This window comes from Melozone crissalis, unplaced genomic scaffold (genome assembly GCF_028551555.1).
Source record: "Melozone crissalis strain CALT ecotype California unplaced genomic scaffold, PUWL_Pcris_2 ptg000026l_1, whole genome shotgun sequence".
Taxonomy (NCBI): Eukaryota; Metazoa; Chordata; class Aves; order Passeriformes; family Passerellidae; genus Melozone; species Melozone crissalis.
The window spans coordinates 9,356,368-9,384,363 of record NW_026535804.1 but is presented as its reverse complement, the minus strand read 5'-3'; the positions used below and the strand labels follow the sequence as shown (position 1 = coordinate 9,384,363).

The window sequence follows — 27,996 nt, the reverse complement described above, 5'->3', positions numbered from 1 at the left end:
CATGAAAAAGGAAAGCAATTATTAGGTACCAATAGTGCAGCTGCTGGGTCACTGCACAAGTGCTCACACAGCCTTGGGCCTGTCCTAGGGTTACTCTATGATGCTGAATTGTATCCCCTTTGTCTATTCAGCCCAGAAATAAGTTTTGCACCTTTAAAACTAGATCTGAGAGTGAAGTGAGGTGAGAAGGAGAAGCAGTGAAATGTCTGAGGTGGTTGTTTTCAAAACACAGAGACAGAGAGCTTCAGCATTTTTCTCTCCTGAACTCTGTTGTCTGCAGCACGGACAGAGAGCAGGACAGAGCTCTCCTTTCCTTTTTAGTTAGTTTTATTTTTTTAGCTAGCTGAGGCAGTGAAGTTCCCTGGACTGTGTGTTTTGTGGTTTTTTTTTTTCTTGGAACTTTTCAAACCTGCTGTGGAGTGAAAACCCAGGAAACCCTGGGAGCTCACACCTGTGGCCCACATGGGCCTGGTCACCCCTTTTTCCAGCACCAGAGGGACTGATAAGAGACTGAGCAAGCCAAGCTACACCCCACAACAAGGACTTCCTGAATTTGCCATCCTTTCAGAATAGAGAGAGGCTTTATAGTTTAATATTGCTCATTTTTTATGCTTGTGAATACTTTGCTTGTTAAATAAACAGTTTTTTCCCCACTTTTCTCCAAGGAGATCTTTTCCCAAACCAGCAGAGGGGAGGGCTTGAATCTGCTTTCTAGAGGGACCCTTCTGGAGTTTCCTCACAAATTTGCCATAAACCAGGACAGTGCCTCAGTTCTTGCTAAGACAATGCTATCAGGTATTTCATGACAGTTTCAGTAGCTGGAGTGAGTGAGTTGCTGACAGCTGGAAGGAGCTGTTGTGCCTCCTATCAGACACCAATAAAAAAAAACTACTTCATGCTCCATAGCAAAAGTCAAATGTCTGACCAGTCTCTTCTTGATTATGTATTATATTAAAAAAAAATTTCAAAATAATAGGTCTCTGCAAGAATTAAAAAAAAATATCCAAAAGACATGGATCAGGATTTTGTATATCCTTCTCCTATAATATTTCAGAATTATGCTGTTATTGCTCAAATAATGCTCCTTTCCTTCTGGCTAAACCCAGAAGGTTTTAAGAAGCTTCTGTCTGTTGGGACTCTTTGGTACAAGAGGGTATTAAAGGCCTTCTGCTTCAGGACACAGAAAAGCAGGAATTCCTGCTGGATGTGCTTCAGGTGTTGAGGATAAAGGCAAAGTTTGAGCAGTAGGCATTAAGAAGAATGGAAACAAGAAACACATGGTCAGATGAAAAGGGACAAATCCTCCTCTGTGGGATGTTTTTCTCTCCAGAGCACAGAAAAACTGAAGAATCCTGGATCCTAATTCAGGCACCTCAGCAAGTTGAGGTGGACTGTGATTCCTCTAGGGCAGGTCCTCTGTCCTGGCATTTCCATGGCTTCATCTTGAATCCAGCCAGGTGACTCAAGCCTGAGGACATAGGAAGGAACATTCCACAGCCTCAGGTCAGCTCTCCCAGAGGAACACAAAGCAAATCAAGTCAAATCAGTTTTACTCTTGGCGTGCAAACAGACAAGGGAGCATTCAGGGAAGGGCAAGAGCACAAAATCCTTCCCAGGCAAAGGTTCAGGGCTTGTTCTTTATGGCAGGGGACTTCCTTCTGGAAGAGTCATTTATGGACAAGGTTAAGGCAGCAAATCACAGCTTAAAAATTCAAAAGCAATAACTCATTCATGGAAAAAACCACCTTTCCACAAGCACTTGTGCACAGTATCAGCAAGATGAGGGAGGCTGTGTACCCAAACAGCCACTGTGCCTCCTTTGGCTTAGGATCCAGATTCACATTCCTGCAGAGCCCTGCTGCTGGACAGGAAGCCAGACCAGATGAGCTCCCCTCCCTAGTGCTGCTGCTGAGTCACCATCCTGAGCATTTTGAGTGCCATCTCTCCTTGGTCAGCTGGTACCTAGCACAGAGAACAGCACAGGATAAGCAGCTGCTATGAGGAAGCAGACAGCAGCTACACACACATCTTCAGCCTTCTTGCTGATTCCACCCCAAGGACTTGATTATTTACCATGTGCCCAGCCTTGAGAATCCAGAAGAAAGCAAAGTTCTTATAGGCCTTGTGGAAAGCAGCAGTCTCAGTGGATTCTGGAGACACATACAGTGCCTTCCACCTTTTCTGGCTGAACTGCTCCAAGTCAGGCCACTTCAGTTTCCGGATCCATGCCTCCTGGCCTTTGGAAACAAGGACAGCACTGATTACCAATACTTGGAAATTACCAATACTTGGTTCCACAGCAGCTTGGGAGTCCAGTTCAACTGGACACCCCCTGAACTGGGTACCAGTACAGCAGAGTTAGCACAGAGTCTGTGTGTTCAGATCCTAAAACAAATTTTCTTATGCCTAGGAAAATTCAGGCCAAACTGAAACAAACCAATGGAGGGGAGAAGGAAATAAGCAAACAGTGAAGGTGTGTATGAAATGGATTTAGGATTGTGCAAGTTGAACATGTGCCCTAGAAATTCCAACATATTTCACTTTGCACCTCAAACACCTTGAACGTCCTGCCATGGAGAGGGATCAGCCATACCAAGCTCCCCTCCTGGAAATCAGAAGAGGCACTGTTTCTCTGTTTCTGGACACTCATTGAGAGGAGACTGAAAAGGCTTTCTGTTTCAGGTGCTGCTAGAGAAGGTGGAGGTCAAGACAGCAACAAGATCAATTCTAGGACTCCAAGCAGGACAAAGCTTTATCCTACTTGTGAACTGCTGTAAGAATTTACATGTTAACAACAGCTCAATTTTAGATGAAAATGTGATAAACTGGAGCATCACTAACTGCTCATCTGTTTTGACAGCCTAAATACCATGCTTCCTGGATTTATTGATTGCTGTGCTGTTCATGAAGGGCATCTGAATATCTAAGTGGACAGAGACATACAAGGAATAAAGCCTTCCACAGCATAGGAAGGTGTTTGTGGAGTCTGTGACTGCAGATTCTTTAACTCAGTGAGAAAAGACCAGCAGAAGGGAGCACAGCAGCCTTGTGAGGCATTTCAGCAGCACTTGGCCTGGCTGCCAAACTGCCCCTGGAGCAAACCAGCATCTTGCAAGCAGCAAACAAAGTCCAAAGTGTGCAGGAGCCTACACTGAGAGCAGGTGTGATCACCCTTCCACTGCACCCTCCCTCATTAATTACCAGCATTCTTTGCCTATGAATGAGCATACACACACACACATCTATGTGCTTAGCCAGGAGGATTAAGTGAATTATTGGCTTCACTGAAACAAGCAATTACTGAAGTGGCAGATCCATTTCTCAACAGTATAATGGAGGTAAAGGATTTGCCTCTCTCAGAGGGATATAAGCAAAACATCCTAAGTGCTGCTCATTTATGACTGTAGTATTTAAACACTGCTAGTCATATAAGAGGTTTGCACAGGAGATTAGAGAAATCTGGGTACCAATATACTGACAGCTCCACATTCTACTCATCACATGTTCTGTTTCCACCCCCAGGGAAAAGGTTCCTCACCCATGGTGTCAACAATGAGGTCCAGCTGCCCATTATAGACTGTAACATTGACATTGGCTGCCAAAAGCTGATCAACAATATCGATGACAGGTCTCATGAAGTCCTCAGCCATGTTGTCAAAGACCTGTTTGGACTGACCTGGTTGGAACCAGAAAAACAAATTTTAGTGATGAAGGATGTATCCCCAAGCTGGGACAGAAGCATGGGCTAATGGCTTTAAAATGGAGTTCACAGCTGCACAAAAAACAATCCTAGCCAAAAGTGGCAGTGATTTATCAGTCTGAGGAACAGGAGGAGCAGACAGCAGCTGTGCTCCCACTGGAGCTCACAGACAGTGCTGTAGCTTCTGGCTCCTATTTACACACACAGAGTGCTGACATCAGCCCTTTAAGGCTGTTTTACACCCCCTCCTCCATAAGATCCATCATTATATGATACCAGACTTCTGGCACAGAAAAAGTGACAGGAGTTTCAGCAAGACTGCATGAGAGACAGAAACCAGTTCCTGAAATGCAGAGGATCTTCCTCCTTCCCCCTGTATTTTTAGTTACTTGGCTAAAGATAGATACAAGCAGCAGAACCAGAACCACATCTGCTCCCACAGGCCTGTCCCACAACATCTTCATTTCTGAGAACAAATCCCCTCCTTAGCCCCATGGACAACTGAATGTGACCAGTGCCAGAGTATTCCCCTACAGGATGCAATTGTGTAACAGTGGTGATGAACTCATCAGGTGAGCAGACAGGAAAGTACCTCCCCACTTCACACAGTCAGGAATGATCATCAGCTTCTTTCTGATGGGCCCATTCATCAGCTCATCCAGGCTGCTCTGGTGCATTTTCCTGACATGGCGCTGGTAAAGCCGCACTGCAAAAAGGGAACACGCTTTGATCAGTGGCACACTCAGCACACCATCCTGCACAGATAACAATCTGCAGTGTCAATCATGGCCAACAAACCCTTTCCTAATGAAAATGCACCACCACAGAGAGAGATTTGCTTACTTTTACTAGAAACCACTGAAGACAACCCTTACTTAGGACAGGAAGAGCCCATCCATTCCTACTTTTAGCTAACACTGCACTTTTTCTGGGCATCAGCTTCTGCTTTAACCACTTGGCTCTTCTCAACAGACCAGTTATTTTTCAGCTGCAATGTGATACTTTCAGGAGTTCATTTCACCTTCCCTTATGAAGCCAACAGAAACAGAGTTTGAAAGAAGTTCTACACGTGTGTTTTTCACACTGATGCACAAAAACCACAGAGCAAGAATTTAATCAGACTGTTTCTACTGATGAGACACTCTGGTGTCCTGTCTTAAAGACAGAAATGAAAGACAGTAAGAGGAAGTAACTTAAAAGGTCATGAAATAATGTTGCAATTATATTGCCTTCTTCCTTGCTGTAATTTGTGCAGGATGTATAGGTGGAGGTGTCATCTATAGGGCTGCTCCACATTCCTATCTGTCCTGATTTATGCAACAGCAAACAAGTTCTGCTCGAGAGAATATCAACATCCATTTTAAGGATGTGCTAACTGAGACTTTCCACTGTCAGAGCTGAAGGTATGTGGATGGAAACACAGGGCCTCAGAAGTTCAAGTATTTAAATACAACTTACTGAGATGGAGATTTTCTTGTTCATCTGATTTCACTTCTGGAACCTCCTTAGTCAAGATGTTATAAAAGTTCACATTGTCTGTGTTCTGAAAACACAAGATAATTTCAGTAACACTAATAAAAACATCTCTCAGGGATGTAGAACAGCCTTTCCTGAAAAGAAAAAAAAAAAAGAAGTAAATCCTAAATAATGGACCCTGTGACCTGTCACTTTACCTGCACACCAGGAAGATACTTGTGGAAAAATTTCAGTTCTACATTTGCTTTGAGAGGTGAGAAGGAGATTCCTCAAGCCTGTGTTGTTCACACATGGGTTGTGCCAGAGATGCTATTTACCCTCTGAAGCAGATGTGAAGCTACAGGAAGTCTTGCCCTGCATTACTCATGGCACAGAGCTGCAGTGCCAGGTGATGCTCTTAGACAGCCCCTTCTGCCAGGTCTGGTCTGGTGCTGCTCTTGCTCAACATCCTTCCATCCTGCAATCCTCCAAAATCCAAAATGCTTCCTGGAACACGTGGTGCTGGGTATGAGCCCCCCCTGTTCTGGAGCTGTGGCAGCTGCATGTGCCCAGGCACTGCAGACTGGCAGCTCTGATGCAGCTGACAGAGGCTGCCTGCACCCAAATGTGAGCAGTGCTGCCATTACAGAAGTTACTCCAGATTCTTGAACCTTGCTTCACTTGATTTTTGAGTTTTTAAAGTTCTGGTGCTTAGGTCAGAAATCAGCTCACAACAACAATTGCACAAGAACTGCAGTGCCTTCACCTGCCAGCACCATCACAGCTGAGAGGGGAAGCCAAGTGCATTTGAAAAGTAAAACAGGAACCAAAAGTTCATTCTGAACTGCAAGAAGTGAAACCAACTATGTGCAAGGCACGGTCAGTTAAGAATCACAGAAAAGAAAAAAACAAACCAAAAAACCAGAAAGTGGCCCCAGATTAACCTTTCTGTCCAAGGAAGCCAGAGCCTTACATGTACTAAAGAATGAGATGTAACAAAGAATGAGATTTTGGAGCAACCTTTTAAGGAGAAACCAAAGCAAAACTTTACCAGTCTTTTATGCTGGAATTTTTTAAGTAATGAGATGCAGTGACCCACAGTACCAGACCTTGAGGTTCCTTTCCATCCTGTCCACCTATTGTAGTTCTTCAAACAGAGACACACGCTTAACTTCGTGTCTTGGTGGATGCAGTTTTCAATATTCAAAGCTTTCCAGGAGATCTAGTTTATTTAAATTGAAACTGTGGAATCAGGAAGACTAGAGTTGTCTGCTGAAACTTCAGTGCAATTCTGGAAGACCACAAAGGCTGTCCTGCTCTCTTTCTCTGTCACTCTCCCAGCAGGGCACAGCAAACACTCCTGTGTATCAGCACTGGGATACAACAAATCCTGGCAAAAATGACTGGGCAGAGAGTGGAAGAATTCATGCCAGCTCAGCACTCAGAGAAAGGATAAGTTGAAATCCTGTGCCTCCCCAGGCAGCAGTTAGTTCTTAATGTTAGTCAGAGATCTCACCTCTTCAATGACACCTTCAGCCTTGCCCCAGAGCTCAGTAGCCAGCCCATACTGATTTTTATTTATTGCATCCATTATTTCTTTGGCAACAGCAGTCACCTCTGCTAGACCATTATCATCCAGGAGAGACTGGAAGACAAACACAAAGAAGGAGAGCTTCAATTACAACTCCACATCCACTTATTGCTAACAGCCTCCAGGCTTTTGAGGTTTTATTCAGGCCAAGAGGTAACCTTAAAATTCAACATCCAATCTTAAAATTCAACACCCATTTGTTCTGTATGGCAGCACAAGGGATCAGGTGAGGACCAGGAGTTTAAGAAGGTACTTACAGTGCTGTAAAGGTAGGGCCCCCAGGACAGCACAGAGTCTAAACAAATAGAACAGATTTCAAACATCAAACTGACAATCAATCATTGATGTAAGATGTAATTTACTTCTCCTTTACTGGGGCAACAATAAAATAAATGGAGATGAATTAATCAGTAAAAATTAATCAGTAAGCTCTGTTTAACCCTAAGGTTATGTGCCACAGAGCAGGTTCTTCACAAATCCTGCAACATCATTTAACCCCTATCAGTTAATCAGTGAAATTTATTTCAAGCAACCAACAAGTTTCTACCAAAATGTTCCCCCCCAGCACTGCAGCACATTGCCAGAGCTCTAACAAGAGGATGGGAATTATCTAAACTGATCTGTTTGAGAAATCACAAGAGAAAAACTGAGTTATAAACCAGATCTGTTTTATGACAACATTGTTTGTAAATTCTGAAGGATCAGCTGATGGCAGACAGATAAGAGTTTGCTTGGTTGTTCTGTGCTGCAGAGAATCTGGGAAGGCTGCCCCTGCCAATAGCACTGAAGGACCAAGAGCCCTTTCATTTGCTTTTTATCCTCCACCAGACACAAATCTCACTTGCAGCCTTGTGAATCACTTGGTGGTCACATTTCAGCACAGGACTCTCACAAAACACCTCAGAGGCTGAGGAGATGTGTAGAGACATTTTACCATCCCTCCACTTCAGATGTAAGTGTGCTCCTCGCTAATCCTGCTCTCTGACTTTTCCTAATCTAGACACATTCTAAAGAGAGATTCTTAAGTCACAAGAAGACTTGCAAGGCTGCAGTATTTATTTTTGATTTACCAGACTCACTGGAGAGTTAATTCACTTAAGGCAGGGATGGCCTTTTTGACTTCAGGCACTCATGCAATGATTCCAACACCCAACAAAAACAAAATAACAACAATAAATCATCCACAGAGTGAGGAATTTAAACATACCCAAAGGAGAAATCCATGAGTCTCCAAGAGCAGTCCCCATAAAATTGCACTTTATGGTCCCTTTTTGAACAGCCTTCGTGAATAGTAGGAAAACCAAAACAAAACACCAAGAATTAAATTTTAGCTATTCATGACTCTAGAATCAGTTTTCATGAAGTGAAAAAAGTAAGTAGCTCTGAGAATTAGGCAATAGGGACAGCATAATCCAGAAAATAAAAGTACTTGTAGAACCTGTTTTAAAGTGAAAAGTGAACTGTATCCTCCAAGTACTTACCTTGTGCAGCTCTAAAGCAACCCCAGCAGCCATTTTACCTCCATAAGATTCAGAAAATATGTAGAATGGGATGGTCTGGGGAGAGAAAAACCACACAAGGAACTCATTGCATGGAGGGCAGAAGATGCCTCCAACCATCTCCCACACCCCACAGGACCCAGACACTGGTTGTTCACCTCTCACCATCAAACATTTAATGTTTTTCTTATTTTAAGCTGTACATTAGATTTCCATAACATCCTGGTGATTTGCTGGGGTTGGTTCTGAAGCATTTTGGAACTGTAAGCAGCTGTGATCCTGTATATGCTGCTCAGATCACTCAACAGACAATGATCCACCCCAATGCTTTTCTAACTAACCCCAAAATCAAGATACAACTCTGCAATGTGAAAAATAAGAGACAGTGGTTTTACCTGCACTACACACTACCTAGCAGCAAAACACTGCTCATCTGGAAGTCTGTTCTCTAATTCTTTTTGAATTCTATTGAAAAGCAGAGAAAAATACAACAGTAAACAAGAATTCAATTCACTTACCTGGAATTCAGGTCTACACTTGAAGAATTCTCCAAGAAAAACCATCATATCAGAAACTACTGTGGTAAGGTTTTGGGCAAACAAGCTACAATCATCCACATAACTGAATCCAGTGCCCACAGGATTATCCACAAACAAGACACTGGCTGCCTGCAACTGTAGAAGCAGAAAGAAGGTTTGTATAAAACCTCAGTTCAGCACCAGCAAAATAACTTAGTTTTGATGGCACAAATGATTAACTGAGCCAGCAAATCCCTGGACCCGAAAAAACCTGCAGAAAAATTAGGTGCAACAGAAAGTCCTTCAATTTGCCCAATCTGTAACGAGAAATGCACCCAAAAACTCCCAGTGATCCAGGTCACCTAGGGGAACTCCAGAGTACTTCAGACTATTGCTAACTCAGAGCACAAATATATTGCTCTAATTAAACTTCCACCTTCACAGGCAGCTGTAATTTGTTTTCCCTTGAAGGCCATACTGGACCTGTAATTATAAGTCATAGGTTTTACACTGCCAGCCACCCAGAAAAAGCTCTGGGACTGCACACAATGAAGCTGTGAATTGAAAGAACACTTTCTACAATTTCCCTCCTCTCTGGTTCCCAGACATCTGCATTTCACAGTTCCATGGAATAGACATACTTCATTAAATTAAATTAAATTAACGTCTACCCCTCAGTTCTAAACAAGGCTACTCCTATAAGCTAATTTAATAACCACAATATTTTAACTTGAAATATTATAGTTCTACTGAACTTTAAATGAAAAATTGTTCTTTTTTTTTTTTTTTTTTGTGTAGTGATCATCTGCTTACACAAGCAAACAAACATTTGTAATTAGTAGTTAGAAGCTGAACTCTACTGTACCCAGGTTGTATTTCTTGGTTTCATTTCTTTGTCTAATGGACCAATCTCTTCAAAATTCCCATACCCACAGCCTGAAGATCCTGGACCTCCCTGCAGGGAAACATCAAATGACACAGATGTTAAAAGGCAGCATGGCATAGATATGACAGATGGAAGAAAAATACAAGGCAGCCAGTAAGTAGAATGACAGATTGTAAATTTTAGAAATGGCTTTTGCACTACATGTTAATTTGCAGAGCAGGCTCTGTTCCTCGTGGTCTTGGGCTATGCACACACATGCCATTTCTGAAAGCAAGAATTCAACAGAGAAGCAGTCACCCACTTGTGAGAGCTTCTGGTGAGCTGCCTGCTATGTGAGCACAGTTTGAAAACCTTATTCCCCAAATATGGAGTGCAAAAGTTAACTATCTGCTAACTGGAGAGCAGAGCAAGTCATTAATATAACCAGCATGTACAGCTTGTGAGTTTCACACTGATTAAATAGCCCAGGAAGAATAAGAACAAGTCCTCAAGAGATTCTATTCAGCACTAACTTCTGAAATGTACTGTGGAGAACACGCCATCACTTTTATCAAACTGGGATTGTTTCCATTAAGAAATCATCCTCAATCTTTGATTATTTTATTTACTCTCTCTCCCTGAGCATTGTTTAGACTTCAAACTCTCCAGAAAAGGAGCTGTGAAATTACAATGCACAAAAATCACTACTGTTGTATGAAAGATAAGAACAACCTCTGTTATTGCAATCCAACTTGATGGAAGGCGGGCACTTGAGGACACCCCACAACTGCAAAATGAAATCACCCTTATTTTTTTTCAACCCCAACTCCTCATTCACAAGGTGAGGCATTTAGAACCAGGCAGTTTTGAATTCTGATATTCAATATCTGATATCAGACTGAACCAGGCACAGATGGGAAGAATTACCGCTTATATGAGATGGAAAGAATTACTGCTTATGTGTCCCTCACCAAACCTTACCTGAAGCCACAAGACAAGAGGTAACTCTGTGAAGTCTTTGGTTGGGTTGTTTGCATAGTAGAGCCACCAGAACATGTGGGCCTTGCTCCGGACCTCCACATATCCCCACACCTCTTTGGGCTCTTGGGGCTGCCTCAGAACTACACCTTGAGGGGAATAACAATAACAATCAGCTAGGTAACAAGGCTCAGCTTCGGACTTTCCACCAGAACTGCTCCAAAACATTACATTTCAATCTTGGGTGTGATAATTAGAAATGCTACTACTGTGAAAAGAAATTACTGTAAGAAACCTGCCTATACCTACACCCCCACCCACGGCTGAGTTATTGTCAATGAATGAAGTGTGTAATTAAGCGCTGCATTATCCGAGCCTGGCCTTAGAGCTGCCGCCGGAATTACAGCCCAATCGCTGGAATAATTTGTTCTTGAAGTGTTTTCAAGGCCTGGGCTGAAAGCACAGCCCCAGTGAAATAACTCCCATAACCAGCTGCAATATTGACAAGGACCACAGAATATTCTGAGTTGAAATGGAGCTAAAAAGACCGAGTCCAACCGTTTAGTGACCGGCCCGGGCGGGGATCGAACCGCAGCCAGCGAGTTATTGGCGCCATGAGCCGAGCGCCCGCACTCATCCCAGCACTGCGAGCCGGGGGTCTGCGGGGACCGCTCCGCTCCACAGCCCCCAGGGAGAGCAGATGCAGATAGGGTCACTTCTAAAGGAATTCAAAATATAATTCAAGTCAGTAAAGTCTGGCCACTTAACGCAGTCAGTCTACTGTCGACCTCGGACACGGAACAGACCTTTGACACTCCGTCCCTTAATCTCACGGATCAGGGCAGAAGGCAGCAGCGCACTGGAGCGGGAGCAATAAGGCTTTTACCAAGCAGGTTTCGCTGCTCCCCCGGGACTGCCGCTGCCCTCTCCGTCCCTCCCGACCGCCACCCCAGCAAGCGGAATTTCGCGCGGCTCAGCCCGGGCCCTGCCCTTCCCGGCTGCGGGATACAGGAGCGCTTTGCCCGAGGCCCCGTGCCCGGAGGCCCCGCTCCCGGTCGCGTTCCGTCCCGTCCCGCCCGGCCCGTACCTGCCACCAGCAGCAGCCCGGAGAGCGCGGTCACAGCCCGGAGCGGCCCCATCCCTCCCTCAGCTCCCGCGGTCACGGGACCGGCCAGCCCGGCCCGCCCTGAGGCACCGCCCCCCGCGCCCGCCTCCTCCGCCCCTTCCTCCTCCTCCTCCATGATGGCGGCCAGCGGCGGCGGCGGCGGCCCGGTGCGGCTGCGGCTGGTGTTCGACCACCCTCCGCCGGCCAGCCCGGGCTGCGCGCTGTGCTGGCTGCTGCTGGAGCCGGGCCAGGCGCGGCTCGTCACCGACCTGCTCAGCCTCATCCGCCACCGCTTCGGCTTCAGCCGCCGCGCCCGCCTCAGCCTCTTCCTCGAGGGGGCGCTGCTGCCGCCCGCCGAGAGCGCGCGCCTCGTGCGGGACAACGACTCGCTGCGGTACGGACCGGGACAGCGGGACACCGGGACCGGGACACCGGGATGGGGACCGGGACAGCGGGATGGGGACTGGGACAGCGGGATCGGGACTGCGGGACCGGGACAGTGGGATAGGAACCGGGACACCGGGACAGCGGGATGGGAACCGGGACGGGACAGCGGGATGGGAACCGGGACAGCGGGACCGGGACAGCGGGGTGGGGATGAGGACAGCAGGACCGGGACAGCGGGCTCGGGGGTCAGTCCCGCATACCGTCAGTGTCCATCAGTAGCTAAAGGCGATGCCGAGGCCGGAGCGGGTTCTGCCCGGTGCTGCCGAGCCGTGGGACAAAGGGCAGCGGGCAGGAACTGATGCCCACAAGTTCCACCTGACCATGAGGTGCAGGGCCCGCACACTGGGACAGAGAGGATGTGGAGTTTCCCTCACTTGGGATATTCCAGAGCCCTCCGGACACAACTCTGGGATGACCCTGCTTAGGCAGCGAGGTGGGACCAGATGACCCCACTGTGGTCCCTTCCTGACCCGTTCTGGGATTCTGTGAATCTCCGTGTGGTTTTGGTGGAACGGGGATGGGGCTTCCCCGAGGTCTGAGCTCTTCCTTCCCGGGTGCCCACGGGTACTGAGACGCCCAGCATGCCCAAGAGGATGGAGGGAGCCAAGCAGTTGGAAATGTTCCCGAAGATGGAAGGGGAGCCTGTGCCTGCAGGGGAGGGTTCTGGGCTGTCCAGGGAAGAGCTGGAGCATCTTCACTCTAGGGGAACTTGCCTGAGCTTCTCACATGTGGGGAAAATTCTTCATTCTGCTGAACGTTGGTTTTTGTTTGTTTTTTTTTTTAACAGAGTAAAATTGGAAGAGATAGTTGCAGATGATTATGAAGAGATAGATGATGGCTTTATTTACGCAACAAAAGAAGACAAAAAAAGGCACAGACACAAGGAGGATGAGGAAGAGTTGTCTAGGAATGAAGGCAAGCATAAAAGGAAAAAGAAAAAGGAGAAGCACAACCTTGAGTATTCCTCTTGTAGGGAAGAGACCTCTGTAGATACTTGGGACTCTCAGAAAAGGTACATGAAAAGAAAAAGAAAGGAAGAAGTTAGGGGAAGAAATAAACTCACAGAAGGTAAGGAAGAGAGCTCTACTTCCCATTCTAAAAAGATGAAAAAAACAGAGAGGGAGAAGGAGTTGGCAACAAAAAAGAAGGATGAAAAGCAGACAAAGGTTGCTGCAGCAAAGATGGCTTTAGAACAGGCAAATGAGAACTTTTCTCTAAATTCTGGTAAAAATAGCACCAAAAAGATCACAACACAGTCCAGGAAAAAGAGGGTGGGACCTTCAGATTCCTCCAGCACATCGTCTGACAGTGACAGCAGTGAATTAAATGTGAAGGAAAATAAATCTTCCCATAAACCTGTAGTGGTGACACTTCCCAAAGACAAATCCCAAGCTGCTTCAGATTCTGATGTGAAAACTGATAAAGTGACTGTAAAGTCTAACACTGAAAAGATTAAGACTGCAATTAGTAAAAATACTAACAAACCTCAGTCTTCTAGTTCAGATTCTGACTCGAGTACAGAGGATGAGAAGGTGACACCAGCACAAGACAGCACTGCAAAGGAAAAATCAGTGCCAAACCATGTGGTGGCTGTAAAAGCCAGCACCAAGGCTCCCAAAGCACAGAGCTCCTCTTCAGACTCTGATAGTTCAGATTCAGAGACACTGGTCATTAAAAAGTCTGCGGCAGCTGCTGGACTGGGTAATTCCATAGTAAGGAACTGCACTAGACAGTTGCCAGCCAGTGTGCAAGGATCCTTTGGCAGCCCGAGCCGTGGAAGGGGGCGTGGAACGGGAGAGGATCCCTTCTGGAGAGGCCCCAGGGGCCGTGGGTTTCGTGGGATGATGAGGGGCCATGGGAGAGGAGCAAACCCTGGCTGCTTCTATAACTACAGCAGTGAAGGCCACAAACAGAGGCAGTTAAATGAAGCTGCGACAAACACTTCTGTCCTTGTCCAGGTGAGTGCTGACACAGGCAGGGGTCACCTTTCTCTGGCAGCTTGAACTGTACAAAGGACCTGCAGGATGAGAGTAATTCATAACAGCAGAAATAGATAGGTGGGATAAAGGCTGATTTTTTACTTACTGTAATTCTGTTTGTCAGCCTGAGGACGTGTTTGTGAAACAACAATAAAGTGATTGTATTCTATATCTAAAAACAAAGCATGTACCTTGCTCTTCTCAGTGATTCTTGCAATCCATACAGCATGAACATTGTCCTCTGTTTTCACTGATGAAATAATTTGATCAGTGGGTTGCTCTTTGTTTCACAGAATCCCGCGGAGTTTCCCAAGAGAGACTATAGTGTGTTACCTCTTCTAGCTGCTCCACCCCAAGTGGGAGAAAGAATTGCCTTTAAGGTAAACTCTGGAAATGCTGAATGTTAGTAGGTTAAAATTGCTTCATTTGGGCCACTCTTAAGTTTCTGACATAACAGTTTCTCTAGAAAATTCACTTGTTGTAAAGCCTGGCTTTGATTTTTGACAAAGTTTGGAGCAAATACAGAAGTTAAGTGCATTTCTTTAGACTTTCTGTATTTGTAGAACACAATAAATGCTATCTCTGCTGTCATTGCAATGTAATTTTCCATGTAAATGTTATTGCAAATCTTACCATACAAATAATTACACTGCGTTGCAAAATAAAAAAGTAAATGAAAATTAAATCCCTGCAGCTGAGGAGAGTGGGATCCATCTCCCTGATCTCCTCACACAGCCTGACCTGAACGTAAATCCTTTGGAGCAGCAAGTCCTGGATGTGTACCTGGGACCTTGACTGGCACTGGGTTCCAGGAGTAGGAGACTTGGCTCTTGCACTTTTCTGTGGCTGAGGAAACTGTGTCTGGATGTAGGTGGAACCATCAAAGATTGGGAAAAGTTACAATTTGTTACTTGTGTTTCTTTCTACAGCGCCTGGAACTAACTGAAAATTACAGTCCTGAAATTTCAGACTATAAGGTACTGGTTTTCTTTCCTCCCTTCATTCACTCACAGAACTATGATAGGTGAGGTAGGGCTTAAATATTTTGATGCTGTGCAGTGTTTTTCCTTGCATCCAGTTCACTCCACAGGCTGTTCCTGGTGCAGCAGTAAAAATCAAAACTCTAGAAGCCAAAACTAATTGAAAATTTTAAAAGTATAGCTGTTATTAAAAAAAACCAACAAAAACAAACAACCACCAACTACAAGGATTATTAATAATCAATAATATTTTAGAGATGACAAAAAATGCAGACCCTCAAGTAGAAAAATGATGCTGTATGTGAGTCTAGTGCTATTTGAAGCTAGGGCAAGTTCTTAAAACTGTTGCAAGTAAAATTTTGTTGCTACTTCAAATAACTTGGTTTCTGGGTAAGTACTGATTTAAACTGCAAAGTTAGTGACAATGAGTAACTTTGTTTTATTGATACCAGTAGTTACAGATTGCTGAGCATTAATTCTTTGCAGATTTTATACATGGAGACTAGAAAATTTGATAGCCAAATATACTCATTTCCTCTGGCAGCAATCAAGGAGTGCACTGGTTGTAAATATGGAATCCAGTGCTGAAGTGTGTCTTACCTGATTCTTTTCTCGTTGCTTTGTGAAGGAGGCAAAAATAATCAGTTGGAATGATGAAAAAAAGCAGATTGAACTGGAGATCCTTTCAACATCAGCAGGACAATGTAGGTACCTGGGGACACCAAGGGCTTGTTGTCATGTGCTGCCACCTGGAAAACCAGAAGTCCAAGGAACACTTTGTCTTTCAGGAGTATTCCAAATTTCCTTGGGATCATTCTCAACACACCCCTCCCCTCCTCATTCCTTCCCCAAAATGTGTATTTACATTGAGAAGTTCTAACCCTTGCTAGTTGAGCTGAAAGATGCTCATGGGTATTTACAAAATAATTTTTTTCAGTCAGTTGGAGTGGTCAGTAACTCACCTCTACTGTGGTTTCATTTTCTGAAAGAAATTATTTCAGAAAGGAATAAAATATATTATTATTTTAGAGAAAGTGTGAGATCATAATGTGTGTCTTCAGTGGGTGTGGAAGTGAGTCCCTGCAATGACAAGGTGCAGTTCCTGAGACCTGCAATGATTAATGTTTCTCAAACTGTGTATCTTGCAGTTGCCATGTAGGCCAGAATTAATGAATTGTCATATGAGCGTTTTTGTCAAATTTCAGCAACGTATGGTTGATTTTTTCCAGTGAGTAGTCAGATAATTACCTTAATTTTGGTGTGTAGTACTCAATTTTTCCTCAAGATTTTTGGTTACAATTATGAACCCAGACACTGAGCACAAAAAACACCCAAAACCAAACTGATTTTGATTGGCTTTTGTGGTAAACATTTAAAGTTTCTTTGGTTTGTAGGTGGTTGAGCTGTTTGTTTGGTTTTCAGTTGCTAAGGAGCCAGGGAAGTTCGACCTGGTGTACCAGTCTGCAGACGGAGAGGAGCTGATCGAGTACGCCGTGCCCCAGGACACCAAGGTACGTGGGGCCTGCTCTGGGTGCTGCCCCCAGCTCTGCAGGGCTGCCAGCTGCCCTGCTTCCTGCCTCTCCTCACCTCAGGGACATTCCCTTTGTAACCGTGCATCTCATTTGAACCAATGGAGGCAAAACCAGTTGTTTCTTTCTAGCAAGAACGTGCGTGTTTACATCATAATAATCAGTTCTTGTGTGGTACTCAGTTACCTGGGGTCACAGCCACTCATCAGAGTTCTTGTTTTGGCTAATAAACAACATCATGTCTCACAGAGATCCTTTCTCACCAGCTTTTCCTTTCATCACTGTTGTTCTGACCAGCACCTTTCCTCACCCAGGGCATCAGGCAGGTTGAGGTTCACCAGTGGGATCAGTGACTCACAGGAGGAGCTGTGGTCTCAGTTCAGTGGTGCTGCTGTTCAGGTCTAGGCAGAAGCATAGCAGCACAGAAACTGCACCTGCTGGTGCTGCTGGCACCTGCCAAGTGCTGCCTGTGGTTTGTTTTCAGATAACTGAAAGCTGGGATGCACTGATAGAGCCAAGACTGATTGTGGAGCCTCCAGTTAACGGATCCAGCCTTGAAAATGGAACATCTAGGACGTGAAAAGATGTGAACAATTGTACAGATCTGTTCTGTGAAATGCTGCCTTCAGGTTCTGAGGGTGGCAGGTGCACTGGTGGATGTTACTGTCTTAAGAAGAAGTAGGCCAAAAGAAAAACAGTTTTTTCCCTTAGGCTATGTTTTTATGTAATACATGAAAACTTTGTTTATTATAGGAAGTCTAATATAGTTCTGTTGGGGTTGAATATTTATATCCTACTGTAGCAAGCTGCAGAACTGGAATGGTTTGATTAAAAGATAAAACACAACCCTGTACTGTGAGTAACTGTTTAAATGTCTGGGTTTGGCTAGAGCTGTATAACTGCCAGAGGTCACTTTCATTTAGAAAATTATTATAAATATTGTTGCTGCTGCCACAGGATACAAATGCTGTGACTTTGCAGTTACTTAAAGAGTGCACCTAAACACATCCAGAAAAGCCTGTGGATTTCAAGCTTCTGTAATTTTGAGGCAGATAAATACTACTGGTAAGTGTCAACTTTGTTTAGGACCAGTGGAATCTGACATGAACCCCTGGCACAATTGTGTCCCCCTGTGTTAATCCATGTAGGCTCTGAAAGCCTTTGTTGTTGGTTTCAGAGCAAACCTTCTTGCCCTTAAAGTGCTGAAGTTTCTGTGTTGCCTTTCTTCCCTTTCCAGCAGCAGAATGGGTCAGCAGGTGCTGGCAAGGCACTGCACTGACAGCTCTAATAATTATTAGCATTGAGGGGGCACCATGTTCCTCTGGAGCCTTGGCAAGTCTTACACTTCCAGATAATCCCTGTGCTTGGTACTTGAGTCCTACAGAGAAGACATGGGAGAAAACAAACCCTAGGTACAAACAAACACCTGAAAATTTGTACATTAAGGTTTAGCTGTCATGTACTCTGACCTAGTGCATGAATCCATTAAAGTACTGTGCATTTTTGCATCAGCCCTACTAAAATGTCTTGTTTGTGAAGGAATTGTTTTATACAAGTAAAAGGAATTTGTGTTTTGTGGTTTACTTCAGATACCATTATTGTTCACTTCAGATACCATTATTTCATGCTAGGATTTGTTTTTTTAGAGAAAAGTTCAGTTAGATTTGTGTGGCTGTTCTTGCAGTCTGGATGAAAAGAAGATGCCAGACAGGAACACAGTCATGCTCAGACAGTGGGGATTAATGGAAGGATTGTTTTCCTAGGGAAATTGTTACTTGTTAATTCTTAGGAAGTTGCAAAAGCTAAATGCAAGTGTTTCACAGTACCTCTTGTTCCATTGCCTACTGTGCATTTTTGGCATTAATTAAATGGATGCAGAGTCACTCTGGCTGTGCAAACAGATGCTTGAAAACAAATACACCCCTGAGAGAGGGTGTTTTGAAGGTAAAATCTTGAGTTTTATTTACCCGTTGTTACCAAGTTTGCATGAAGCAACTTCATTGTCCTATAGACAACAGCAGTGGTTGGGCTTCCTCCAAGCCAGACTTTCAAGCCCTCTTTGACAATGTGGAACTTAAATTGCTCATCTGAGCTCTAAACATCCTGTGCTATGCTCCAGAAGCAGAAGCTGCAATTGTGAGGGTTTATATTTACCCTTTTTATTTGCCTACCTTTGTCTATATCAGTTGATACCACTTGGGTGCCACAGAAAATGCAGTGAAGGTGCTGAGTCTTTGAAAGATGGCTTAGTCTGGACAAGCCCAGGGTGTTCGTTCACCTATGGAAAAATAAAAAATGCAGACATTAAGAGCTGCTCTTGTGTCCCATCTCATGCACAGCACAGCTCTCCAGGTGCATTCCCTTGCAGTCAGTGTCAGCCACCCCCTGTCAGGTGTTTGCCTTTCCTCTGACAGCAGTTACAAAGTCCTGGTCAGCACATCCCAACCACGCTGTAGACCTGTGGCACCGTGCCCATCTCCTAGAAACTCCTCCACCCTCCAGCACATGACAGAGCTGATCCCTGAACTTTTGCTCCTGTCACAGCCCTGCAGCCCCAAATGCCTCCATGGTCCTTCCTGCACCTGTATCTGTTACTGAGCAGTGACTCAGAGCCCTGTGACACACAACCCTCTGCAGCTTATCCTGAGGGAGCGTTAAAAGGCTGCAGGGAGAACTGATGGAGGTACAAGTTCATGTTGTCTGTGCAACATTGCTTACAATGATTCTCCAGATTAAATTAAAAGTCCAAAAGAACTGGCTAGGAGCAGATTTCCCTTGTAACAAACCACCCAACATCGCTTTATACAGTGAGCATGAACATGAGCCAGCAGTGTGCCCAGATGGCCAAAAGGCCAACAGCCCCTGGCCTGGATCAGGAACAGTGGCCAGCAGGAGAAGGGAAGTAATTTTTCCCTTTCCCTGTACTCAGCACTGGGGAGGGCACACCTCGAGTGCTGTGTCCAGTCCTGGCCCCTCAGTTTGGAGAGGACATTGAGACACTCAGTCTTGTCGAGAGGGCGCAACGAGGCTGGAGAGGGGCTGGGAACACAAACCCTGTGAGGAAGCACTGAGGGAGCTGGGGGTGTTCAGCCTGGAGAAAAGGAGACTCAGGGGAGACCTTATCACTCTCCACAACCCCCTGAGAGGTGCCTGTGCTCAGGTGGGGCTGGGCTCCCAGGCAGCGCTGACAGAATGAGAGGACACAATCCTAAGCTGTGCCAAAGCAAGTTTTGGTTCGATGTTAGAAAGAAAATCTTCACTGAAAGTTCAACCAAGTTCATTCTGTGATTCTGTGTAACTCCTGAACCTTCTTGGAAGTCCCCAAGGACTAACACCAACAAGATTGCCTGCTAATACTTTTAAATTACTTTAAAGGGAACCTCAGCAGTTCTCCACATAAAGGTGTTCTTTGCCCACTGGATGAGTTGAGAGCACACAGCTCCTTCTGCTGCAGTCCATCAGGTTCTGTTTAAATTAATGCGGGGTGACAGACTTGGTGCCAGGCTGCTCCTTTTATCCCTGCTGCCAGCATGGGTGGAGGAATACAGAGGGCGCCAAGGAAGTCCCTGGGACCCCAGCAGCCAGGGCAGAAGAGGAAGAGATCAGTGGAACGATTTGCAGTCAAGCTAGTTAAGACAGGAGCACTTGCCATGTTGCTATTCAGCATCAATGTTCCTGTTAGAAACAGGATTATTGAACAGTTGGACTGAGAAAAAGAAATTTGAGGAAGCATCTTCTGTTAAAATGATTTCCACAATCACAAAGCAGTAACCTGTATGTTTTAAAAACATTGCACTGACATCAGCTGTTGCAAACAGATTATTTTTAAAGTCCTTTCCAACCCAAACATATGAGTCCGTAGGATCTCCAGCATCCAGGTTACCCTCGGCTCGGAGCAGCTGGGGCGGTGCTGGGGGGGATTTGGGGTTCACACCCTGCCTGAGCCCCGGCCGGACACCCTGGGCTGTGCCGGGTTCCCTCGGGCCCGGCCGGGCCGGAGCGGGGCGGGCAGCGGGGGCGGCACCGACCCCGAGCCCTCCGGGCACCGCCGGGTGACGCTGCCCCGACCCCGGCTCGGAGACCCCGGCCCGGCCCGGCCCGGCCGCAGCCCCGCGGGTCCCGTCCCCACCCCGCGGGTCCCGTTCCGCAGGGCAGAGCCCAATCCCGGGGCTGCCCGGCTCCCATAGGGGCGGGCGCCTCAGGGTTCGTCCCCCGGCTGCCGCCCCTCCCGTCGGGGCGGGGATCGGACACGTAATTTTCCGGAAAGCCCCAGCCATAGTTTCGTTTCTCCGAGCCCAAGTTAGTTTCGAGTTCTTGGGGCAGCTGCGGACGGGGCGATGGCGGCGCTGGAGTCGGAGCCTAGCCTGTCGGGGCTGGAGGAGGAGCTCACCTGCTCCATCTGCCTCTGCATCTTCAGCAGCCCCGTGACGGTGCCCTGCGGGCACAACTTCTGCGCCTCCTGCCTGGAGCTCACCTGGGCCGGGCTCTCGGGGGGCTTCAGCTGCCCGCAGTGCCGGGCCACGTTCGCGGGCCGCCCGCAGCTGCAGAGGAACACGGTGCTGTGCCGGGTGGTGGAGCAGCTGCAGGGCCGCTCCGGGGCCAAGGGCGAGGAAGAGGAGGAGAATGAGGATGGGGATGGGGAGGTGGGGGGGTGCTTGGCCGCGGAGCCCCCCGTGCTCTGCGACAGCTGCCGGGAGGCGGCGGCCGTGCAGACCTGCCTGACGTGCACCGCGTCCTTCTGCGCCGAGCACCTGCGGCCGCACCGCGACAGCCCCGCCTTCCGCGACCACCAGCTCTGCCCCACCGTGCGCGACCTGCAGCAGCGCAAGTGCCCCCAGCACAACCGGCTCTTCGAGTTCTTCTGCGGCAAGCACGGCGTCTGCATCTGCTCCCTCTGCCTGCTCGGGCACAAGCTGTGCCCCACCAGCCCCTTGGAGCAGGCAAAAGCCTCTGCCCAGGTGAGCGGCCGGGCTGGGCGGGGGTGGCCGGTGGAACCCCCTCCCAAGGGCTCCCTGGGTGCCGGGAGAGCCGCTCTGGAGTGCGGGCAGGAAGTCGGAACAAGCCGTCGATTGTAAATCTCGTGTCTGGCATTGGTGAGCTGTTATCTGCCCTCCAACAGCGCTCAGGCACGTCCGCAGAGCCATTCCTCGCGTTTTCCTCGTCTCTCCAAGATGTTGCTCAAGAGCGGGGGTCTGGGAAGGCGCTGTCAGGGAGCGGGATTGACGGGGCTGGGCTGTCCTGGGCTGGGCTCAGCAGTGAGGCCTCCCAAATTCTGTGGCGTCACCCAGAGCTCTGAGCCTCCCAAATTCTGTGGCGTCACCCAGAGCTCTGAGCCTCCTCAGCTGCTCTGCTCCCTGCCGGGGCTTGGCACTGCCTGAGGGGCGACAGCCCGCTGCAGATGTTTTTAAGAAGGATTATAAAGGTATCCTGGATCTCAAGTGTGTAGATGAAAGGCAGAAGGAGGCTCACGGAGTAGAAGGGAAGGAAACCTGACCTTTATATTTTCCAGCACAGCTGAAAATCAGTGTGGATGAGTAAAATGTGCTGAACAGGTTTAGGTGATCAAACTCCCATCTGTTCGGTGGGTGTGTACGCAGCTTAGCTGCAGAACTTGGCCCTGATTGAGCTTAGCAGAATCTTGAACTAAAGGAGCAGGTAAATCTCATCTGAGGGAGAACTTTCTCAAAAGGAGTGGGGTGAACAGTAGCATCAACTTAGCGCTGGAAGTCCAACCTGAGAGCTAATGTAACATTTATTCTTAGCATGAGAACTGCTGTGCTGGTGAAAGCAGCGGGTCCTTTGTGAAGGGAGTGTCAGCAGTGGCATCCTGCTCTTGGGAGAGGTGGGGAGGGTGTGGGTGCCACAATGTACAGGATGATACTTTTACACCCCCTGAGGTTCAAGGGAAGGCAGGTTTCAAGCTGAGAGTAATAAATGCTTGCAAGAGTGTTTAAAACTGAGAGCAGACATGACAACTGCCTCTCTGAAATGCTTTCTGGTCTCTCCTGTTGCAGTCGCTGCTGAAGAAAAAACTTGCGGAGCTGCATAACCAGAGTGAAAGAACTGCCCGGGCAATGAGCACAGTGAAAACAAAGCAGAACCAATCTGCTGTAAGTGGGGAGCTGCTCAGAGTGCTCTCAGCTTGCCTGGCACCCGCTGCCACTGCATGGTGCTGGGGATTGTACCCTGTGGCAAGGGCTGCGGTGCTGAGGCTGCATTGGCAGGAGAAGGTGTCACTGGGAGGGAACAGAAAAGAGGAGTTTTGGCTCTGTGGGAGATGGGAATGAGCCCAGCACTGTGCAAGGCTTTACACCTTCACGTGAGGGTGGCACTGAGAATGGGCTCCATTCCTTGTGGATGAAGAAATTTTCTTTCCAAACCACATAGAAATCGACAGCTCTTCTCTTGCTTGTTTCAAGGGAGAGAAGCCCACGTTTCTCAGAGGCTTTCATTCAGTAGCACATTAGAGTATTTTGTTTATAAACTGTTCTTTTGAAATCAGTGCCTATCTGCTCTTGTCTGCCCCAGGAGACAGCTTCAAGAAAGAAGGAATTGATCAGAAAGGAGTTTTCAGAAGTTAAAGCTGTAATTGAAGAAAGAGAAAATGAGATCATGAAAGCAATTACAGAGGAAGAAAAGAGAGTTTGGAATAAGTTTGATTATATTTATGGTGTTCTGGGAAATAAGAAGAACGAAATTCAGTGTCTCAAAGATCAGATTGAGATGGCACTGACTGAAAGTGATGATATTCTCTTTTTGAAGGTAATGTGTCATTTAAGTGTGAATCCAGTTCTTCATTCTAGAATGCAGAATGACAAAAAGCTGCTATGGTCCTGCTTTCCAGAGACTTCCAGTCAAATGGAAATGCAGTGGTGTGCAAGAACCTGCTATCAAAGGATGTCCTGAAAAGCACACAAATATCAGTGAAAGAATGCTGAAGGGTGTCTGGTGACTGTCGCAGTTCAGCCACAGCCTCTGCCATGAGCACAGGGGTCACTGGGCAGGAGTCACCTGTGTGAGGTGTGGCTGCTCTGTGCTGGGACCTGGCTGGTCACTGGCTACCTGTGGGAATTAAGGTCTGAGCTGCTGCTGGAATTTTGCCATGAGCTGTGTCTGACTGTGGCCTTTGTTCCCTTGAATTTGAGACGAATGCACAAACTGCATCCCATCTAAAGTGAGTTGTTGTATTTTTCTCTGTGTGCTACACAAGGTGGTCTCTCCTTTGTCGTTTCAGAGAGCAACAGCACTGCAACGAACATCAACAAAAGAGGCTTTTGTTCCTGTAGTTGAAATGGACCAAAATGTTGTGCATTCCACTTACCAGTCTGCCATTACCCTCAAAGACATAGTGAAACTTTCAGTAATTCAGAGTCGGGAGAAAAAAGAAGAAGGTACTGTGTCACTGGGGAAACTGGCATTTTATACTTTTGCTTTGAGCTGAAATGAGGGATCTTTCCTCTCCAATTCAAGTACAATTTTTTTAAAAGTGTAACAAATACAGTTGGTTAATGTAAATTGTGTCTTCCAATGTCTGCAGTGCTCCACTTCCACACAAAAACATTACAGTCTGGGCTAAATTGGGAGACAAAATGTGCCAGTGTTTCTTTACTGTTATCTATACTTGGATAAGCTGATGAGTATCGTGATATTACACCCTTCTGGCACAGCTCAGCCTTTCTTCCTTGGAGTAATTTATGGTGTAACTATGTAGCAGGGCTGGATGTGGTTAGGATGTGGATTTGAGGGAGATTGGAAAGGCTTTAGAGTGGCAGGACTCCACCTGCCAAAAGGCAGGAAAGATGGATAAGATGGAAAAATGTCCTCACTAATGCATGTCTGTTCCTGACCATACAAACCATAATGTAAATTATCCCATTGCAGCCAAACCTGTGAAAATTCAGGTCCTTCCAGCAGCTCATCCAAACAAAGCCACTGTTGGAAAAAAGCCTCCCGTACCACGTAAGTACAACAGAACACCATCCTGTCCCAGCTATGGCCTTGCTGTTAAATAAGAGTTGAGGCAGTTCCCCAAGGGCTGTTTGCTGTGGTGGTGATGCAGTGATGGCACCTTGGCTCAGGGAAGGGAGGGTGCTTTGGGTGTTTGGGGATGCTTGCCTTGTGAGCTGCACAGGGACACGGCTGCATCAGCCTCTAGTGGTGTCACTGTGGGCTCTAAAGCAAAGCAGGGCCTCCCCACCCTCTTGTTGGTGCAGGTTTTTTAAAATTTGTGCCAAACACCTTTTGGTTTTGACAGATTTGTATGTATTGAGTTCTGCTTAGGATCTGTTCATGTTCTGGTTTTCTTCTTCCTCCCTCACAGACCAGACCCGCAAAGAGAAAACTGTTCCCCAGGCTCAAGTCCCTTCACAGGGGGAGACAGATACCACCAGTAAGTGGGGATTAAAGGAGCCTTACTCAAACGTTTTGCTGCCTCCAGTCTAGGGCTGGGGTGATGGTCTTTGTGCCAGGTTATACTGGGGCCTTTCAGTTCTGTTTTGTCCAGATACCAGAATCAATGGGCACTGTAGCCTGTTTGGCTGATCTTCCATGTTTTCTTTTTGAGGTAAATGTAAGTGTTAAGAAGCAGCTTCTGTTACTTCCAGGGAGCTCTTGGCACATGGTCCAGGTGCTGGCTGTGGGGCAGTCAGGGGTGTGCTGGGGAAGCAGGACTGCAATGGAGCTGCAGCTCCTGTTGCTGCACTGAGAGCTCTGCTGTAAAGAGGAAAGGAATAGTCAGTGTTCCTCACAGGAAAAGGAGCATTCCATGTGCCTGGAGACACTGCTCCTGAGGGGAGATCCAGCTCCTTCCAGGCTCATGACCCTGTGCAATAGGAAGCAAATGGAAGGTTGTGCTTGATGTGCAGCTCTCCAGTGTGAGGGTGTTTGTGCTTGGCTTCAGCCTGCTGGGCTGTCGGCTCTGTGCTGCTGCAGCTTCAGGAGAGCCATGGTGATGGGATTACAGCTGACACAGTCTTACCAGTGACTTTTGCCTCCCAGTAGAACTCACAGTTTACTTCTTTCTTTTCCCCCTTCAGAAGAGAAAAAGAAAGCTGCTAAAGTTGGTGAGTCCAAACTTCCATCATGTGTATTCTAATTTTCATTGACTGCTCTTAAAATGATAAGATAGTCTTTGGTGTTGGTGTATTGAACAAAAGTTCAGCTCTTGCTGGCCACTGTGGGAGCAATCAAACACTGAGAGAAGCTGTGCAGAGAGTGGGATTTTCAAAACTTGACAGTGAATAGCCTGAGCTAATATTGAACATAACCCTGCATGGAGCAGGAGGCTAAACCAGATCAGCTCCAGCCTGAGCGTGTCTGATGGGGTGTTAAACATGTGAGGTCTCTTCCCAGCTGGCCAAACTCTCTGTTCTTCTGTTGACACAGCACTACCTGCCACACCAAGTGCCCCAGCTGCTGCTGCCAAAGAGCTGATAGACAGCTTCCTGAAGAAACCCAGAGAGGAGCTCCTGCAGTGTAAGACACCCAGCATTGCACTCCTTAAAGATGGACCTTGTTGTACTGGAGCTATGTGTCCCCTGTAGTGACATCTGAGGGGGTTTTGTTAGCTTAATAGGTTGTTACAAATGAAGGAAATTTCTGGAGAAAAAGGGGGGCAGGAGGTTTCTAAGTGGTTCTTTTTGCTGGATGAATCAAATTAATCTACAGCATCTGTGAATCTTTATGAGGATAAATGAAGTTTTTTAAGTAAGGATTTTGGTTTCCCCAAAAAAGACAGCATTAGGGTAGCCTAGAAACACTATAATGCACTGGATTGTTTTAAAATGAAATGCAGGCTTTAATGTGAGCCCGTGATGGCTTGTTAAGATGCTATACAACATGGCATGCCTTTTGCTGCCAGATCAGCCATTGCCTTCTTTTGGGGTGTTTGGGTGATGAAGGGATCCTGTGAGGCTGCAGGAAGGAAGAAAACTCTCCCTCCTTTTGGCTGTTGTGTGACACAGAGCTGCAGCTGAACCCAGCAGCTTGTACTGTGGCCTAAGAGCTGGCTGCACTGGGGAGGAGAGCAGAGCTGGCAGATAAACAGGCAGCAAGTGCAGAGGTGGGACAGGACAAACAGAAGTGCTTTGTTCTTCAGCCCCTCCGAGTGACTCTTGTCATTGCAGACGCTGCCAACATCACCCTGGATTACAACACGGCCCACAACACGGTGGTTCTGGCTGACAACTACACCAGGATGTCCATCTCGGACACCTTCCCAGGCCACAGGCAGCACCCTCAGCGCTTCACCGACTACCGCCAGGTGCTGGGCTTCCAGTGCTTCAAGCGGGGCGTCCACTACTGGGAGGTGGAGCTGCAGCCCAGCAGCTTCTGCGGGCTGGGCGTGTGCTACGGCAGCATGGAGCGCCAGGGCCCCCAGAGCCGCCTGGGCAGGAACTGCCGCTCCTGGTGCATCGAGTGGCTCAACTCCAGGCTCTCCTCCTGGCACAACGACGTGGAGAAGTGCCTGCCCAACACAAAGGCCACCAAGATCGGGGTGCTGCTCCACTGCGATGGGGGCTTCCTCATTTTCATGGCCGTGGGGGAGAAGAATAGCCTGATCTATAAATTCAAAGCTCAGTTCACTGAAGCCCTGTACCCAGCCTTCTGGCTGTTCTCCAGTGATGCTGTTCTCTCTCTCTGTCACATGAAAGAGTAAGGCCTGGTATCTCAGTTTAGTTCATTTACAGCACAGATAATCTGTTTCAAAGTTTGATTGTTTGATGCAGAAATTATCATCTCTTTTAAGCAGTTTAGAAAATCTGCCAGTTCCTTCATCTGAATTGCTAAAGCCTTTAGATAGTGATTTAGCAAAATGTTGGTGATGGTACAAACTACAAGGGTTTGAAAAGGTCTTGATTGCCCTGAAATCAAAGTTATGGTGCAAATCCTTGTTAAATGTCTTCAGTGGCGCCTGTGGCTTCTGTGGTTTCCTCTAAAGGAGCAACAGCATTAATGTGTTCATGGGTAACAATGGCCCCTTTGAGAAACAAACAGGAAGAATTCCTTGACAAATTCAAGTTTTGAGGGAGGTCTCACTGTTGCCTTTTGGCCTGTGCACAGACTGTTGCCCATACAGGTGTTCTCAGTGTAGGACTCTACCAGATGCTACAGAAAGAGCTGTTGAAATCCCTAAGTTCAGGCTGTAAGTTATAAAAGCCACTATGACAAATCTCATCAGAGTGGAACTGCAGAGACTTCTAGAATTGATGGGAAATAAATGGTATTAGAATCACCAGGCAACAAATGACATCAGCCCAGACACTGGGAATACAGCAGAGAGTTGTCAGGAAGACATCCTGCAGAGCAGTGCTGTGCATCCTGTGGTGAAGTTGTGGGATGAAGCATTCTG

The 27,996-nt window shown here is 46.8% G+C and overlaps 3 protein-coding genes across 4 annotated transcripts; 2 read left to right on the top strand and 1 right to left on the bottom strand.

Moving 5' to 3' along the window:
• Window positions 1-1,043: 1,043 nt before the first annotated feature.
• Window positions 1,044-15,792, bottom strand: SCPEP1 (serine carboxypeptidase 1). Of its 2 annotated transcripts, none has more exons than XM_054278823.1 (13): window positions 15,718-15,792; window positions 10,610-10,755; window positions 9,629-9,718; window positions 8,764-8,919; window positions 8,228-8,302; window positions 7,954-8,026; window positions 7,004-7,041; window positions 6,672-6,800; window positions 5,159-5,243; window positions 4,293-4,406; window positions 3,539-3,676; window positions 2,074-2,237; window positions 1,044-1,962 (listed from the first exon to the last, which is right to left on the bottom strand). In XM_054278823.1, exons 2-13 carry the CDS (start codon window positions 10,682-10,684, stop codon window positions 1,897-1,899), a joined length of 1,203 nt encoding a protein of 400 aa, XP_054134798.1. In that variant the 5' UTR covers window positions 10,685-10,755; window positions 15,718-15,792; the 3' UTR covers window positions 1,044-1,896. The 2 variants fall into 2 exon arrangements, with proteins under 2 accessions (XP_054134798.1, XP_054134797.1); XM_054278822.1 differs by lacking the exon at window positions 15,718-15,792 and adding an exon at window positions 11,694-11,847.
• COIL (coilin) lies at window positions 11,846-18,529 on the top strand. The gene is made up of 7 exons (XM_054278820.1): window positions 11,846-12,105; window positions 12,946-14,116; window positions 14,431-14,517; window positions 15,067-15,114; window positions 15,746-15,821; window positions 16,540-16,628; window positions 17,131-18,529. The coding sequence occupies exons 1-7, from the start codon at window positions 11,846-11,848 to the stop codon at window positions 17,224-17,226; spliced, it is 1,827 nt and encodes a 608-aa protein (XP_054134795.1). The 3' UTR covers window positions 17,227-18,529.
• A 2,430-nt stretch (window positions 18,530-20,959) lies between these two features.
• Window positions 20,960-27,638, top strand: TRIM25 (tripartite motif containing 25). Its single transcript, XM_054278714.1, has 9 exons — window positions 20,960-21,604; window positions 22,661-22,756; window positions 23,175-23,408; window positions 23,881-24,037; window positions 24,528-24,605; window positions 24,967-25,035; window positions 25,682-25,708; window positions 26,031-26,120; window positions 26,771-27,638. Exons 1-9 carry the CDS (start codon window positions 20,984-20,986, stop codon window positions 27,301-27,303), a joined length of 1,905 nt encoding a protein of 634 aa, XP_054134689.1. The 5' UTR covers window positions 20,960-20,983; the 3' UTR covers window positions 27,304-27,638.
• The last annotated feature ends 358 nt before the right edge of the window (window positions 27,639-27,996 follow it).

Coding starts and splice junctions, on each gene's coding strand:
- COIL (XM_054278820.1), top strand. CDS start 11,846: ATGATGGCGGCCAGCGGCGGCGGCGGCGGCCCGGTGCGGCTGCGGCTG. Junction 15,822..16,539: donor TTCAACATCAGCAGGACAAT/GTAGGTACCTGG, acceptor TTTGGTTTTCAG/TTGCTAAGGAGCCAGGGAAG. Junction 16,629..17,130: donor CCGTGCCCCAGGACACCAAG/GTACGTGGGGCC, acceptor GTTTGTTTTCAG/ATAACTGAAAGCTGGGATGC.
- SCPEP1 (XM_054278822.1), bottom strand. CDS start 11,847: ATGGAGGAGGAGGAGGAAGGGGCGGAGGAGGCGGGCGCGGGGGGCGGT. Junction 4,407..5,158: donor ACAAGAAAATCTCCATCTCA/GTAAGTTGTATT, acceptor CCCTTTTTGCAG/TGCGGCTTTACCAGCGCCAT. Junction 1,963..2,073: donor TTCTCAAGGCTGGGCACATG/GTAAATAATCAA, acceptor TCTCTGTGCTAG/GTACCAGCTGACCAAGGAGA.
- TRIM25 (XM_054278714.1), top strand. CDS start 20,984: ATGGCGGCGCTGGAGTCGGAGCCTAGCCTGTCGGGGCTGGAGGAGGAG. Junction 22,757..23,174: donor CAAAGCAGAACCAATCTGCT/GTAAGTGGGGAG, acceptor TGTCTGCCCCAG/GAGACAGCTTCAAGAAAGAA. Junction 24,606..24,966: donor AAAAAAGCCTCCCGTACCAC/GTAAGTACAACA, acceptor CCTCCCTCACAG/ACCAGACCCGCAAAGAGAAA.